Below are 17,911 nucleotides of genomic sequence, written 5' to 3'. Positions count from 1 at the left end.
GTTAGAGAAGATGAAACTCTGTCAGAGAAAAAATGTCAGGAACGAAAGTCTCTCTAACGCTCTTTTTAGATAATCTCTCCATATCTTTTGCTGGAGCTAGAATGACAATGGCTGAGAGAAAACCACAACTCTCAATTGACAAAATTATTCAGTGGGTTGATATAAATGGATTCAAGTTTTCAACAAACAAAACTGTTGTTGTCCATTGCTGCTGTATTCGGGGAGTATATCCAGACCCGGATGTGTAGATCAAAGGTCAACAGACCCCATGTGTAAGTGAAGCTAGATTTTTAGGATTAATATTTGATTGCAGGCTGACATGGAATCCTCACATGAAAGCCTTAAAAGGCTTCGAATCTTTTAAAAGTTTTGTCCCGTAAATCATGGGGGCAGAGCGCAAAACTCGTGAAGTTATACAAGGCTTTAATTTTTTTAGAATTCAAAAATTAGCTATGGGTATGAAATATACTCTTGAACCACCCCAAGCTGATTGAAGATTTTAGACTCTATAAACCATAATAGTATCAAATTGGCCACAGTAGCCTTGAGAACCTCGCCTATCCCAAGCCTGCTTGTTGATGATGAGAATTACCTTTAGACCTTTACCGAAAGTCTTCTATTATTTGATATTCATTTATGTTGCAAAGACTTCCTAACTGTTTAGCCTATCAGGCTGCAAACCTTATAAAGCATTTTTGATATTTTGACTTGCACTCAAAATCTTCTCAACCTTATGTCTTTCCGGTAAAAACATTAGTAGACAGTCTAAATATAGATAGAAACTAAAGTGCTCCCATTTAAGATATCATCAACCCCTCCATGGAAATATCCAAAGATATAATATTATAGGCATTTTATTGGGATAAAAAATAACATGACTGACTTAGAAACCAGGTTTCTTTTTATGGAACATGTTGAAGAACATAGAGAATTGAATTTTATATACACTGATGGCTCCAAATCTGATGTTGGCGTTAGATTTGGAGTATATAGTAGTGCTTTGAATTGTAGAGGTGAACTTCCTCTAGTATCGTATATATTTATTGTCAAACTATATGACATACTAATTGCTATTGAAAAATAGTGTTAAAAGACAAGGGCAATTTTACCATCTTCATTATTGTTATTATTATTATTATTATTATTATTATTATTATTATTATTATTACTTGCTAAGCTACAACCATAGTTGGAAAAGCCAGATGCTAAAAGCCCAGGGGCTCCAACAAGGAAAATACCCCAGTGAGGAAAGGAAGCAAGGAAAAATAAAATGTTTTAAGAACAGTTACAACATTAAAATAGATATTTCCTATATAACCTATAAAAACTTTAACAAAACAAGAGGAAGAGAAATAGGATAGAATAGTGTACCCGAGTGTACCCTCAAGCAAGAGAACTCTTACCCAAGACATTGGAAGACCATGGTACAGAGGCTATGGCTCTACCCAATATTAGAAGAGCAGCTTACCAGCTAAAGAGTCTCTTTTACTCTTACCAAAAGGAAAGTGGCCACTGAACAATTACAGTGATGCAAGAAGTGTCCTAAATGCTTTAGAAGTTTTTAATACCAGTAACCCTTTAGTTTTAAAGATTTTAGAGTGGCTTTATATTATTACTCTGAGAGGTATAACTTCAATTTTGCTAGGTTCCGGCACACTTAGGTGTGTCTGGAAATAAGAGGGCAGATTTACTGACAAAGAATGCTCCAGCTGAGTTGCTAACAAGAAGGTATCCCATTCTCTGTGATGATTTTATACATGGCATCAAAAGTTTTATTAATAATAATTGGTAACAGTATTGCGATGATTTAGTGGATAATAAGATGAGAAAAATAAACGGATTTTGAGCGAAGCGAAAAATCTATTTTTGGGTGAGATGGCCATGACGTCCTAATGGAAGGTTCCTTTAGTAGCTTCCGAAGGGTATATATGACTACAGTGATATTCCCAGAGAATCAAACCAAAGATTTCACAGAATTCTAACTTCTGGCGCGAGTACCTTTAAGATTACTCTCAAGGGTATTGTATATCATCAGGGGACGTATTCTTGACACGCCACATGGCAATCTGCACCCCGAATAGCCTTTACGCCTCTAGGCTCTAGGGGGAAAACGTGGCAGAATAGAAGGGTAACCGCAACAAAGATTACCCTGGTTCCCCTACTACAATCGTATCAAAACCGCGCCAACTCCCTCTGGCGGTCATTCCTTGTAGCATTGAGCAAGGTGCTACAGATACAGTAGATCAGGGGGGGGAAACCGTGAAGATCTTTTCATAGAAAAGAAGGGTGGGTCCATTAGGACGTCATGGCCATCTCACCCAAAAATAGATTTTTCGCTTCGCTCAAAATCCGTTTTTTTGGGCTCAAGCCATGACGTCCTAATGGAAGCATACCAGAGAATTAATGTATCTGTGGTTTTGTGTTAGTGCCTTAACCTTGGGGCAATATTTCCACGGCCAAAAGGGCCAATTGAGACAAATGACGTTACCGTTATCCGTCATCATCACTAAGCATAACAATGTTAGTGCTTCCTGCCCCCTGCAGGGAAGAGTCATTTTTAGACGTAGGAAAAGGGCCTCAAGGTAGCATATATTGTATGAACAAACATAAGTATACACTGAGAATACAACCAGTCTCAAGGATTGTATATATTGCGGAACCAATATCAGTGTCCCCATCCATTGATTGTAAGCATACAATGATATGAGAAATACTTACATGAGTAAGTTAAGGAACTCTGGTATTTTAAAACATGCAATTGTTGGGCGAATTAGGACGCAACTGCATTTTAATAGACATTTATTCCTAATAAATGACTACATGCTAAATGAATGTAGCATGATAAGGAAATTATACGAGAGACATACACAGAAAATAATGTCCCCCTTTTTGAAAGGGGGAAATGATGAGTGCCACTCTCAAACTGAAGAAAAGCTCTTTTAACAAGACTTTTCTTTATAATTTCTGTACATGAAATAGTCTAACAACACTGTGTGCTATATACACACGGCACTAGCGGTATCCGTATAATTTCACACCTGAGATTCTGAACAGATTTAGTGTTACCTTGGCAACACTTATTCAAAGGGAGGTCACACGAAAATTGCTGACCCCTTCTCCTTTTAATTGATAGTCCCAATCAATTTACTGTTCATCGCAGAGCTAGACGACAGGGTCCAAATAGCACCTGCCGCCACCACATAATGCTTCAATCCATAGATTTGCTTAGTATAGTGTCTGTAAGACGCATTTGACAACCTCCGATCAGTAGGTGAACGAAGAGGCTGAAGTCCACACACTGAAATGTTCAGTGATGAAGCAACTTTCCTCGGATCTTTTATCTGCAGGAGTACTGTCAGGATCCGCTCCGCGAAAAAGGTAGGTGAGCTTCACCCTCAGTTGTAGGGATAGTTTGATCCAAAGTTTTCTCCTGTAAAGAGCTGTTCCTCCTGAAGTCTGAAGTTCTATGAAGATAGACCTTAGATGCTCTAGCAGACCTAGAGAGACATCTTCCTTCAGAGGGCAGATTCTCCAGGAGCCCCACCTCTTAGTAGGTAGGACGTCTTTAATGAGAAAGGTTAGATCAGAAAGAGATGCAGATCTCTCACTTAATGTGGCCCTCAGGATAGGGCCACTATTACACTAACTCTAGTCCCAGAGGCTATAGCGAACCGAAAAAATAACCTTTTAGGTTAGATGGTTGAGGGAACAATCCTCATTGTTCACAGGTGAGGCATAATGTAGGACCTTGTCCAAAGACCATTAGATGGGCTTTAGTGGCGTTGCGGGCCTAAGCCTGCACATGTTATCGGGAATTTATTAAAGATTCCAATCGTTAGATCCATTTAAAGGGCATATAGAAGAGGTCTAGTCGGGGCTGACTTGCACAGAGATAATGGTCCATGGATCCAAAGATCCCATTAAGTGACCTCTCTCGCAAAGTCGGCCATACCCTTGGTGCTTACTCAAGGGTTTATATGGAGACAAGGCCGAAGAACTAGCGTTCTCGTAGTATTCAAGGATACACTGCCTCCTTCCTCAAAGGCTAACATGCTGTCGGCCGCCAGACCCTGAATATAGGGGTGGACAGAGAAGGACAGGCAGAAGATCATGAGATTGTTTTTGGGCCCTTTTGCTTTACAAAACAATTTACTTTCCCAAGAAGACTCGTATTGTCTTCTCGTTGACTAGACTTGTATTCTTTTAGGAATTCTATTTTGCCCTTAAGATCCCAGTCTTTTTCCTAACCGTTAAGGGCAAGGAATTTGTAAAATGAAGGGATCAGGTGTACTGTGATAAATAGAAGGCAGAAAACTTCTGAACCTCCTGGATAATCCTAGGTGCATAACTAGGACTAGCCTCAGCCTCAGTTCCTTCATTACAGGGAACGGGATGTTCTTGGGTTTTCTGGGAGCCAATAGAGCCCCTCTTCCTTGGAAGGGTCTCAGCATGTAGAGGGCCTTCTGGAGGAAATTTTGATGGGCTGAATAGGAATTCTAAGTCCATCACTTCTAATGTAAAGACATGATGTCTGTTACCTCCATTAGAGGGTCCTCGTATGGGACTAAATAACGAGATAGTATCTTGATAACGCTCATGATGAAGAGAACGATCTGCAGCTCGGGGACTTGTCCCTTTCTGGGAGGGAATGGGTCTGCGTCCGTGTACCATTCCAACTCTATTGGGTGGAACCCGAGAAGAGCATCCGCTGTCACCTTGCGGATCATATATAAACGAGCTGCTGATAGGCGCCATTCCCTTAAGAAAGGGATGGCTAGCATTCCCTAATGAAATGAGACGTCCCTTATCCTCGACAGTTTCGACGCCTCATTATCGCTTCGATGCTCCAGATCAACCTGAGGAGGTCCGATCTATGTGGAGAGAGTTTATCCACCCATTACAGGGCTAAAATGGCCTACGGGTCCGTGGCCTTTGGTCATTGTAAGGTAAGCGGAGAGGGAATGACCATCATTGGTCCTATTAGATCTCTTCGAGCGTTTGATGCGTATCTTCTCCAGCCTCTTAGCGCATCTTAGGTCTGTCATCATTGTGAACTGGAGAGAGTTCGAAACTCCTCCCTGTTAGCGTTATGGAATCCTGACTGATTACCATAGTCTCTTGACAGACCTTGCGATCTCCTTTTACATCCCCAGGGGAAAAGGGGGCGTTAGGGTGACTACAGGTTTCAATGATTTTTTAAAACATTGAAGCCCCTGAGCTGGAGAGAATCGAGATTCTATTATTTGCATCCTCAATGTTCCAGGGCCGGATCATCTCCATGGATGCTCATAGACAGTAATTTCGGGTGCTGCCCACCCCAGCCTGTCGTCCAGGGCCATCGTTGCCTGAACTCTTTTTAGGCTTGGTTTCGCTTGACTGTCTGCTAATTCCGTAAGGATCCTAGGACTGAAACTAGTCCGACGAGAATCTCGTCCAGGATATACGTTATCTTCCATAACTTGGATCCTAGGTAGGAGGGGAGGGGGTGACTGACTGGAAGTTGTTGATAGACATCTTCCATGGCTGGCTAGATTGTCAACACCCCTTACTGAATAGGGTCCTTATGTTCAGAAGGATTATCATTCTGAACTTGCTGTTCTATTGGAACTTGTTGCGTGGTGCCAAGTCCAGAATGACTCAGAGATTTCTTGAGTCTTTCATGTGAACACTAAACTGCCTTCATTGGAAATCAATGGACTCTACTTTCCTCACCGCTAGTATGCTCTAGAGCTTTAAGGTATACTCTTCTAGGAGGAATTTGAATATAAGAAGAGTTGAGGAAAGGATGGTGGAGGTATGTCCATTTCCATTCTAGTCTCATCTTGGTCAGGCCTTGGACTCCAGTGATCAAAGGTCCGGCGATCCAGGAGGAACTTCCCTCCTACCAGAAGCGTCTGTTTGCTTCGCTTGATCCGAAGGTGTATAAATCTGACTGTCTGTGGAACAACGGTCATTGTAACTGTAGGATGCAGTTTAACATCCTAGGGAGAACTGAGAAACCCTTCCGTTCTCCTTTCAGGCCATACCTGACTGTTTGCCTATATCAGCTTTTCAGTGTTTCAGTGTTTCACTGTAATAGAAGATTCCTTTCTATTGTATAAAGCTTAGGATAAGTACGCTGGAAAGAGGAGAGACACAGACGTGTAAGTCCTTCCAGCCAACTGCTGCGGTCTTCCTAATTATTGATTCTAGGGCATCCCCTTTCAAGAAGAGGCCGATGGAAGATTCTAGTCCATAAGGCTAGAGTAGTGCCCTACATACGGGTAATTAATAATGAGAATCAAGAGGCTGATGAAGCATCAGCGTAAGAAAAAAGGGGGGGGGGGGGAAGTGGATTCCCCCAAATCAGGTAGGTCTCAGCAAGGGGTTGTACTTAGAAGCACAACGTACTGGAAAACCATTCTATTGTATGGTTATGTACCAAGGATTTCTGTCTGCGATATGGTCCTAAACTGCAGGTGTACAGGGTATTGTATACCCCTATACAACTGGCATGTTACCGTCAAGGCTAGTGCTTGGGGGTAAGTTAACTGGCTCAGAACTTCAATATGATATGGCTAGCAGGTCTTCGACATATCAGTGACTTGTCGGCTGTCAGCAGGTCGCTGACAGACGTCACACCATCCTAGCCAGTATTCAATGTGTCTGGGTAGTGGTGAAAACAATACGCATAGTCAGCGGATCTCTGAACCAGAGGAGACTCCTCGGGCTGTCGGCAGACCGCTGGGAATCGGCGGGCTGTCGATTGAAGGTATACCAACTCAGCTATTGACTGGGTGGTGACCAAGGGCACACACTGCCGGCTCTTGGCGGCGGAGTCAGATGTGACAGTGAAACAATGACTGCTGTTGTTGATTTCACTACAAGGTGTGGCTTGAATGTGGAGTCTCTGCCCGGTGTTTGTCAGTCGGGGGTTCGAGTCCCGCTCAGACTCACCAATGCCGTTAGTGTCTGCAACCTCAACTTGAGAGGCAGGGTTGGGGGTTTAGACCTTAAAAACCTTTAAAGGGAGCAGTAAATCGGCATTTTTAGTAATGAGAAAGTGAATTTTTCGGTCCAATTCCCGTAGAGTTTTTGCATTTTACGGGTTCGCAGTTGAATCGCATTTAAGAGATAACTTTCAAAACGAAACCAACCACAGTTCGACAGCTCTAGACAGCCGTCCTGTAGATTGGGGATTTTGGAAATAATATTGCTGGGGGAACCTGCATATATTATGTCCGTGAAAATGCTCATCTTTATAACTGCAGAAGACTGCAATGCATCATCTGGTGTCCCACCTGTAAGGATGGGAGAACAGAAATGAGTATTCAATTGATTATCGCATCGATAAGCAATTTGCAAAATCGTCTTTTGACAAGATAGCTTAGGACAGAAAGCTAAAAGAGATAGTGGGAGACACATACCCGTGTATCTCCTGTGAGCAAATGCTGTTACTTCTCCTCAGTCTTAAGGAAATTCCTCCAACCGGGGAATTCCATGAAGAAAAGGGGGCTCGAACAACTAGGTGTAAGGAAGTGTACATGCACTGTCCCCTTCTATGCTTAATGCTGTGAGGTAAGGAGGATTGATACACAATCAGAGTATCGAAGGAATGTCATTCTTTCAAAATAGGAGCGGTAACAGCAGAAGCTCGCATCCAAGATATGTTGATTAGAAATTAAAAGACATATATTTGTCTATCCCAACCCATCTATTCGCTGCAACCTCCCTTACAATATTAAATCAGGAAGTTTCCTGAACAGGAAAACTCAGGGATAAGGGCTCTCCCCTTTAGGGGTTAGAGGCGTCACACCACCGGCCCTTTACGAAATTTAATATTGCAGGGTAAATAGAAACTGATTTCAAATCAGAATATTGATGAAATATTATTCCATCAATATAGAATTGGGTTCAGCAAATATCTGGGCAGGGATACCCAAGATATATTGGAAATAACTACTAGTATAATATATACGATAGTTATTCATATGCTGTATATACTATACTGCAATTATGCTGATTACCTGTATAGACATATACTGTAGTTCAGCCGGCATATTGCCGGATTAGCTAGCTATTGTCGGAGCATCTAGCAAGCTAGAAAGAGAGAGAGAGAGAGAGAGAGAGAGAGAGAGAGAGAGAGAGAGAGAGAGAGAGAGAGAGAGAGAGAGAGAGAGAGAGAGAGAGAGAGAAAGCATGGAGTGAAGGCTATCTATTACAGTATATGTATACAGTAATAAAAGATGTAAAAGTCTAATTTTACTGCCTTTCTCCGAAAAGAAGGTTCACTTCCATTTAGCCATAGTACTATTGCCGGCTTACTACTGTAGGCCAGCCTCCGGCAGCACGAGTACAGTCGGCATACTACCTACTTAGTCAGTATCTATCTGTGCCGGTCTACTGCCGGCCAGAACAATACGCCGACAACAGAAACTGTGGCTAGCAGTTCAAGGGAGAACTGGAGAACCTTGGTGACAAAAGGGGCCTCCCATCCACAGCCGCCAAAGCCGCTGGAAGCCGGCAGTCGCCGACAGCCGTCATGACCGTTGGCAGTCGGCAGTCGCCGACAGCTGATGACTGAGGAGGGGTGGGGGGGGGGGGGTCTGGGTGGCTCCGGCAACCCACCTGCAATGGTAAGGTTGCAGGACTCCAGCACAGGAAAGCCAATGGCTCGGCCATCGTAAAAGAACAGAGAGGGGAGGGGAAAGGGTCTTATGTGAGGTATAGGAGGGACCGGCAATGTTGCCGGATCTACACACCTTGAAGAAACTCTGTTTCAGTACCGGCACGACCACAAGCGGCAGGAGAATCATTTATTCTCCAGCTTAGGAGGTGCTAATACAGTTAAGGGGACGGCAGCTCATGCCATTCCTCTCAACAAGGGAGAAACAGAGTTCCAATGCCGGCGCCATCCTAGGCCACAAGAGTATACGACTCTATAGCCTAGGGTCGGCGAGCATAGGACTAGTCTACTAGACCACAGGGAGAAGGTGGCGGTAACATTCGTCCACTTCAGGTGTAGTCTAGGGAGGGCTAGCCTCCTATGCCGGTAGTTCCGACGGCAAGGGAATGCAATCACCCCGCCGACCGACTGCCAACAAAGACTAAATACTCTGAGGTTCTGATCGAATCCCAAAACTTGCCGACGGCCGTTAAGGGATGAGACAGAAAACTCTAGGCTAGTCATGCCTGAATTCGAAATTCAAGGCCGACGCAGAGAGTTGTAGCCTAAGGCTACTCTCAGAGGGAAGAGAGATTACCCATAAATCTCTAGTGAGATTGATGATGATTAATATAATTCCAGGAGATATTGATCTCCAGGAATGATAACCAATACACAAGGGTAACCGGGGAAATGACGAAAGTATATGTTGTCTAGGTTATGTTACCCAGACATGACGAGATTTCGGTTACCTAAATCACCAAAACTCTGACATATACGATCGCCACGGAAAGGGAAAAATATGCTAATAGATATCTTTACAATATATATTGCCTAAATAGCTTTCATAACAATGAATAAGCTATTTACACCGGAATGTCGTTCTGCTAACTAAATAGCACATGTACAAAGAACAACAGCGCCATGGCAACACCGGCGATCGGCAAAGATCCGCACACAAGAAATACACAATTTCATTGCGAGGCTGGAACTAAATTACATATTGTAAAGAATCAATACTCAACTTTCTAGATGGAGAAAGAAGCCGTAGAAGCATAAAGATTCCCAGAAATCGATCGGAAATGTCAGATCGACAGGGAACACCACCGTAGCGAGTCGCTACAGATAAAGGAAAATGACCGCCAGAGGGAGTTGGCGCGGTTTTGATACGATTGTAATAGGGGAACCAGGGTAATCTTTGTTGCGGTTACGCTTCTATTCTGCCACATTTTCCCCCTAGAGCCTAGAGGCGTAAAGGCTATTCGGGGTGCAGATTGCCATGTGGCGTGTCAAGAATACGTCCCCTGATGATATACGATACCCTTGAGAGTAATCTTAAAGGTACTCGCGCCAAAAGTTAGAATTCTGTGAAACCTTTGGTTTGATTCTCTGGGAATATCACTGTAGTCATATATACCCTTCGGAAGCTACTAAAGGAACCTTCCATTAGGACGTCATGGCTTGAGCCCAAAAACGAATGTTATATGTCCTTGGAGATATAGCATGATGCCTCGAAAGTGGGGGCTACTCTTTGTTGTCACCGCACTGGTCACTCTCAGTTGGCACACAAGTTCCTGTTAACTGGCCAACATCAGCTATATTGCAATGCCTGTGTGTTGCCCTTGACATTTAGGCATTTGTTGACCGAATGCCCCACTTATAGTACCAAAAGAAATAAATAACTGTTTGAGGCTCGAGGTGTGGAGGGCAAGTTCATCCTTGCCATGATTCTTGGACAAGATGTGTGGTACTATACCAGTGGTATTTTTAGATTTATTCCTGAAGCAGGTCTTCTGAAAGCTATTCAAATTTTATAAGGACAACTTTGCTTCTATGGTTTTGAATTGAACTCTCTTTTATTCTTTATTTATAATAAACAATATCAGCGTCAGTGGCCTCCGATGTCAGGATGCCAGAGAATTCTAAATCAATTAATCCTCTATGAATATTCTAACATTTGAAAACCATGGTTAACCCTCTCATGTATATATCGAAAATGAAAGAAATCAAGGTTGCCTTTATAAACAAAAACCTTAACAGTGCTACAATTGCTTTATATTTGGACATCCATCTAGTGTATACATAATGCACTTATTGTAGCCAGAATCACAAAAAACTTACAAGAAATGTTTGCAGTTCAAGGTGGTGATGACAGGTTCATCCTTGCCAAGACTCTAGGACATGATGTGTACTACCATGCTAGTGGTATTTTTAGCTTTATTTCAGAAGCAGGTCTTCTGAAATGTATTCAACTTTTAAAATGACATCTTTGTTTTGATGGTTTTAATTGAATATCCTTTTATTTTCTATTTACGATAAACAATATCGGCGTCAATGACCTTACATGTCAGGATGCCAGAAAACCTCAAATCAATCAATCAATCAATCCTCAGTATGAAATAGAAGAAGCATATTAGTGTGGGATATGTTAGTCGACTTCTAACCAAAACCAAAAGTTACACCAAGAATTGCAACACCACCTAAACCAGGTAATGTAAAGAATCCTCTTGCTGAATCACCTCTTAAAGCTAATATACCTAATAATTTAGATTCAGTGCCTCCCGTCAAAAAGGCACCACTTTCTTCCTGTAAATCTGGCACACCTCAGATCAACAGCCCAAGGCTTTCATCTCGGTCAGCATCATTGCCAGGTTTAGGGGAAGAATCCTATGCTAGAACTATTGGATACACTTGTCATAATGCACGTACATAATCCTAATACCTCTCCATCTCTCAATCGAAAAAGTAGTAGGTTGGCCAGGGCACCAGCTACCCAGGTCGATTTTGCTGAGTTCCGGCACACATAGGTGTGTCTGGAAATGAGAAGGCGGATTCATTGGCAGAGTGCTGCAGCTGTGTTGCCACTAAGAAGGTATCCCATTCCCAGTAATGATTTTTTACCTACAATTAATAATTTTATTTATAATAATTGGCAACAGCATTGGGATAATTTACTTGAAAATGAGATGAGAGAAATAAATAGGCTAATGTTATATCCCCTTGAAGGTATAATGGGATACCCCAAAAGTGGGAGATTACTTTTTGTGGTCTCCTCATTGGTCACACTCATATGACATGAGTTTTTGCTGGTTGGCCAACATCAAACATATTGCGATGACTGTTTGGTACCATTGACAATGAGGCATTTGTTAAACGAATGCCCCACATATAGTAGTGAAAGAAATAGATATCTGTTTGAGGCTTGAGGTGAGGATGGCAGGTTCAACCTTGCCAAGATTCTTGGACATGATGTGTCCTACTATACTAGTGGTATTTTTTAAACTTTATTTGAGAAGCAGATCTTCTGAAAGAAATTTAACTTTTGAAATGACAATTTTGCTTTTAGGGTTTTAATTGAATAATCTTTTATTTTTTATTTACAATAAATGATTTGGTGTCAGTGACCTTAGATGTCAGGGTACCAGAAAACCTCAAATCAATCAATCAATCAATCAAAGCAGTCCGTGACATTTCTGAAATAAAAGTTAATAATTGTGAGATTACTGGAGTGCTATGCAATGCAGCTCCTAGTAACATGAATGTATATTGTCTCAGTGACTGGTGTTTGAATCTACTGACACCAAAGTAAACACGATATCGGAAAGAAAGCCTAAGCCACCAATGTGGCTAATTGCAACGTCTAAGGCAAAGGAATTTAATTTTAATTTATTAAGATAATACAAAGGAAAGTGGGTACCATAGAGCGTGGAAACATTTGTAGATTTGGCAAGAAGTCCATCTTGGTTCATGCCAAATCTAGTACAAAATCTTTTATGTTAGGTAATATAAAAATTGAAGAAAATCTCATGGTGGATATCAAACCACATTTGAATTTTATCTATGGAAGAGGAGTAATTTTTAACAAAGACCTTTATGATTATGGTGAGGATGAAATATTAGATATGTGCCCAAAAGAAATATGGAAGATTCAAAAGATTCCCAGAACCACTATGATTATTTTAACTTTTGAAGACCATGATGTACTCTCATATATACATCGAAAATGAGAGCATACCAGTTTGCCTGTATAAACAGAAATCATTGCAGTGCTACAATTGTTTCAAAATAGGTCATCTATCTAGGGAATGAAAAAATGTATAGATCTGTGACAATTGTTCTGATCCTGAGCATGGACCCTGCACTAATATTACAAGGTGTACTAATTGTAGCCAGGATCATAAGTTAACCAACAGGAAATATCCTCTATATCAAACAGGCGATGCAGCCGTTCAGAAGTTGGATGCAGAGCATATCAGTATGGGATATGCTGGGCGACTTCTAACAAAAGTCCAGAGTTACGCCAAGGTCTTAAAATCTAAGGATGCAGGACATCCAAGGGCAAATGGCAACACTAGTTAAACCAGCTAATGTAAAGCATCTTATTGCTGAATCACCATCTAAGGCTGTTTACCAAGCCTCGTAATTTAGATGCGGTGCCTCTCGTCAAAAAGGCACCAGCTCTTTCCTCTAGGTGTGGATGAACAGCCCAAAGCTCTCATCTTGGGCAGCATCATTGCCAGATCTAAGGGAGGAATCGTATGTTGCAGAGCTACTGGATGTACCTGTCATGATGGAGGTACATAATCATAATAGCTCTCAATCTTTCAGTAGAAAATTGAGGAGGCCACCATCTCTCTCCCCTCCAACAAGAAATACAAAAATTCCTATAGCAAATAATTATGATATTCATTCTGAAAAGGATGATGAACTTCCAAAAAATTTAAATATATCAAAGATTAGTGTCGAGGTGCACCATCCCCCTCGACAAATAAATAAGAAGGCTGCTAAGAAAAACCTTAAACCAAGCTTAGCAAGACCTACTTTTCCAAAAAGAATATCAGACACTCCTGTTAATTAAAAAAAAAAAACTCTGATAGGAAGACTTCTAAGGAATCTTCCTTAAAGTAAACTTTATTTTCTCCTCAATTTTACAGTGGAACTGTCAAGGACTGAGGGCTAAATATAAAGAACTTAAGCTCCTCCGGCCTTGGAGTTGTGTTGGGATTTTTGGATAGGATCACCCCTCTTAATTCCTCTGCATCGAGGGTGGCTCAGCCATGGTGCTTTATTGGTAGTTCCAAGAGATATTATGTAGGTTTAGCATCGGTTACTCCACCATGTATTATTTAAAAAAAATAAGTTTCCATTCTTCACCAATGAGGTGCTTTTTTAAATGGGTGCAAAGGCCATGGTAGCTTTGGTGTAGCTTTCAAACAACATGAGTATTGAATGATTCCCACCAAAATATAGCCTATTGGCAGTAAAACAGGCAAATTGTGCTTAGCTAATACGTCAAATAATAAAAGGATTAATATTTTAATATGCCATTCTACAGAAACATCAGTTTGTATGTGATATCAACTAAAACTTGGACAGTGTTCACATAGCCTTGTACATTTTCACTGTAAGAATAAGTGGTAGATACAATATTCTGAACTGACCACCAATATAAAATCGAAAGAAATCCACCCTTCAGTGGATAAATGGTCATCTTGTAATTCTACAAGTAGGAGGGATAACACCATTTTAACCATGCTGCGTATTGGCCATACACATGCAACCCACAGTTATTTAATGAAGAGTGGGAAAAGGAGACAGGCCCCTCTTTGCAATGACTGTCAAGTGACAATCAATATTACACATATTTAGTGATTTTCCTGTTTTTATTCTTCAAAGGAGAACACATTCACTTCAGGACAAACCTTTAAGAGATATACATACATACATATATATACCAAGGCACTTCCCCCAATTTTGGGGGGTAACTGACATCAAACAAATGAAACAGAAAAGGGGACCTCTTCTCTCTACGTTCCTCCCAGCCTAACAAGGGACTCAACCGAGTTCAGCTGGTACTGCTAGGGTGCCACAGCCCACCCTCCCACATTATCCACCACAGATGAAGCTTCATAATGCTGAATCCCCTACTGCTGCTACCTCCGCGGTCATCTAAGGCATCGGAGGCAGCAGCAGGGCCTACCGGAACTGCGTCACAATCGCTCGCCATTCATTCCCATTTCTAGCACGCTCTCTTGCCTCTCTCACATCTATCCTCCTATCACCCAGAGCTTCCTTCACTCCATCCATCCACCCAAACCTTGGCCTTCCTCTTGTACTTCTCCCATCAACTCTTGCATTCATCACCTTCTTTAGCAGACAGCCATTTTCCATTCTCTCAACATGGCCAAACCACCTTAACACATTCATATCCACTCTAGGTGCTAACTACTTCGTTCCTAACCCCATCTACTCGAGGTACACCAGCCATACACCAGAGATATACTGGAAGAAAATTGTAATACCCTGAACTTGAAAAAATGTATACAAAGTTTTAGGTTTTATTACAAGCTTTGATTAATTTTATTAATTTATTTAATCTTTTTAATTCCTTCGTATTTCACGAAAGTGGTTTAATTGGTGTTGTAGGTTGAAATGATACCAAATGGTGTGAGTGTAAGAATACGATTGATTAATTTATATCATATAGCGCTGAATGGCCTTTGCTGCCACAGTGGTTGGACTGAGGCCTAAATTTTGCAGTCCATCCATCCTAGATTATTTTGAAAGTTTACTTATCTGATTCATATTAAACATCAATTTCACCACAACATTTTAATGGTAATTTGTATGCTGGTACTGTATATACAATACTTTATTGAATCTTTTACCCGGGTCTCATTTTTGGCTTTTGACTTTAATCTTGACTAGAATCCTTTATAAAGACATATACAGTACAAGATTTTAATCTGTAATATATGCTACAAAATTTTGAAAATCGTTTTATGAATATTTTTTCTTTTGTTTATTTCAGGCAATTTTAGGACAGGTTCTGTTTGGTGAAGTTGTGCGTAGCCTATGGTGGATGGGAACAGTTTTGATAATTAGTGGATTGCTGTTAATGCATCATGCTAGTAATCTTGCACCACGAAAGCCTGGAACTCGTCTAAAACTACATTAGAGAAGTTTTATCACAATAAGGATTTGAACTTATAAACTTTTTCAAATCATGATACTGGACTTCAAAGAATCTGTGTATCTTCAAAAACTCTTCCTTGATATGTGGTATGAAATCTGTCATGTTCATCCTTGTAATCTCTTAGAGATTTCCTTTTTAGAATTTTTTTATAATGTGAAGCATGAAATAAGATTTTCTACTGAAGAAAAAACAAAATGCTAATTTTTATTGCTTCATTACAAATAAGTAAGCTTGAATCGCCTTCCTCTATTATTGGATGTTGGATAAGAAAATTAACTTTTAGTTTTATATAAAACCTTTGGGTACTAGCCGAAGTAACTTAGTATAACCTTATCCTCATTTCATTATCATTATTTTGTATTTTTTTTTACTGTATACAGCAGAAATGGAATAAAACTAATAACACAGGTACAAAAATTATAGCTGAACTGTAAAAGCATGAAAATATTCTCTTCTGTTTTATTTAACCTAACTGCAAAATTGATGAGTAGTTATTTTCAATATTTTAATATTCTGGTGATTTTGAACAAGATATAATTCTGTAGCCTTAGTTCTAAACCAATAAATGAAGCGTCTTCACATTATTACCATACTGCACAGTAACTATAAACTAATGCTGCAGTGCAAAGTAGAAAGTAAAATTTGTCAACCAAGGAAAGAGATCAATTTGTATGAGGTTGGAAAAATAATTATGTACATTTTGTCTGAGAATTAACCCATATGAAAATTTACTACATTTAGATCTAAAAAATTTTGCCCGTAAAAGAATACCCTGGTTGCTTAAGTAACTTGGTTATGGTAATGTACTTTGAATCTTATGATTCTTTAATATTTTGTCAGAAAATCAAGTCTAATTGCATTAAGAGATGCAATTTCAAAACGTATGTTGTGTGTACATGCATTAGGGAGTGTTACTGATATTCCAAATTGAGTAATCTGAATTACGCGAGGAAACTTCGAATCCTTCATATTATCCAAATTCCAATAGACACAAACTATGATAATCTATATAAAGCATTTGAGTGCTATGGATGTATAAAAGAAATAAGGATGAAACTTGAAGATGATAAATGGGATTCATGGATATCTTACAGTAGTCATGATGAAGCATTTAAAGCAGTAAGTAACATGAATCATATTAAAATTAATAACTTGAATGTTATGGCTGCTCTCTGCAATAAGGTACCGACTGGTTGGAAAAAAAGACGCTGATTTATTTATGCCTTCCCAGTCAAAGCCAAAACCACCAATATGGCTTGCAGGTGAATCAAAGGGGGTTACAGGGAATTATTTTGAAATATGCAAATTAATTCAGAAAAAGTAGGTACTATTGCACCAGGAGATATATCTTGTTTTGGAAAAAGTAATTTCCATATCCATGCCAAACGAAGCACTCAATCTGTAATACTGTCCAACCTAAAAACAAATAATGATGATATTAAGTTAAATGTCAAACCCAACCTAAATTTTAGCTACGGAAGCGGGTTAGTTTTTAACATAGATCTGTATGAATTTACAGAGGAGATACTGGTCACTTGTCCACTAAATGTATGGAAAGTTCACAAAGTCCCAGATACATCAATATCTATCCTTACTTTCCAGGATGCTGATGTACCTTTCCATATTATTATTGAAAATGAAATGATTAAAGTAGGACCATTCAAGCAGAAGCCACTGCAGTGTTTTAATTGTTTTAAATTTGGCCACCCATCTCAAGTTTGCAAAAAGGAGAAGATATGTATTATTTGCTCCAAATCTTACCCTGGAGAATGTGCACTTGGAGAGAGGTGTATAAAATGCAACTCAAATCATAAATCCACAGACAAGAGCTGCGAGCTGTATAAGTTGGAAGAAGCTGCCCTTAACAAATCTAATTTAGAACATATAAGTGTGGGACATGCCAAGAGACTATTAAACAAATAAAAAAGCTATGCTAAGGCCTTAAAATCAAACCCACCTAGTCTGCCAATACCTCTAGAAAAAAGAAATATTCCATCTGATAAAATGCTGAATGATAAGATAAGCATATTACTTCCTGAGGCTTTACCGCGGTGTATTAACACTAGGGCATTGCCCGTCTCTGTACAGTCTTTGTCCCCCATCACAAAAACTAGTACAAACCTCTCTCAGGCCATGTCCTTGCCTGATTTGATGGAGGTTCCACTAAAACCAGGCTTACCTGATGCACCTGTAGTGGGAAAGGGGCAAAAATCTACAATCTTACTATCTATTAATCATAAAAGAGAGAGACCTCCATCTCTCTCACCCCCTCCATTAGAAACGTTAAAGTT

General features: G+C 40.2%; 1 protein-coding gene across 1 annotated transcript in view; it reads left to right on the top strand.

Moving 5' to 3' along the window:
• LOC137620347 (transmembrane protein 42) overlaps window positions 1–16,070 on the top strand; it is a 150,431-nt gene extending 134,361 nt beyond the window's left edge. Inside the window, exon 4 of the mRNA XM_068350579.1 lies at window positions 15,456–16,070. Within this exon, the coding sequence (XP_068206680.1) occupies window positions 15,456–15,602 (147 nt within the window). The 3' untranslated portion in view covers window positions 15,603–16,070. The remainder of the gene's footprint in view (window positions 1–15,455) is intronic.
• Window positions 16,071–17,911: the final 1,841 nt, after the last annotated feature.

The sequence above is a fragment of the Palaemon carinicauda genome, chromosome 26 (assembly GCF_036898095.1).
Source record: "Palaemon carinicauda isolate YSFRI2023 chromosome 26, ASM3689809v2, whole genome shotgun sequence".
Classification (NCBI taxonomy): domain Eukaryota; kingdom Metazoa; phylum Arthropoda; class Malacostraca; order Decapoda; family Palaemonidae; genus Palaemon; species Palaemon carinicauda.
The sequence above is the reverse complement of the archived record's forward strand: the minus strand, read 5'-3'. Positions and strand labels throughout refer to the sequence as shown.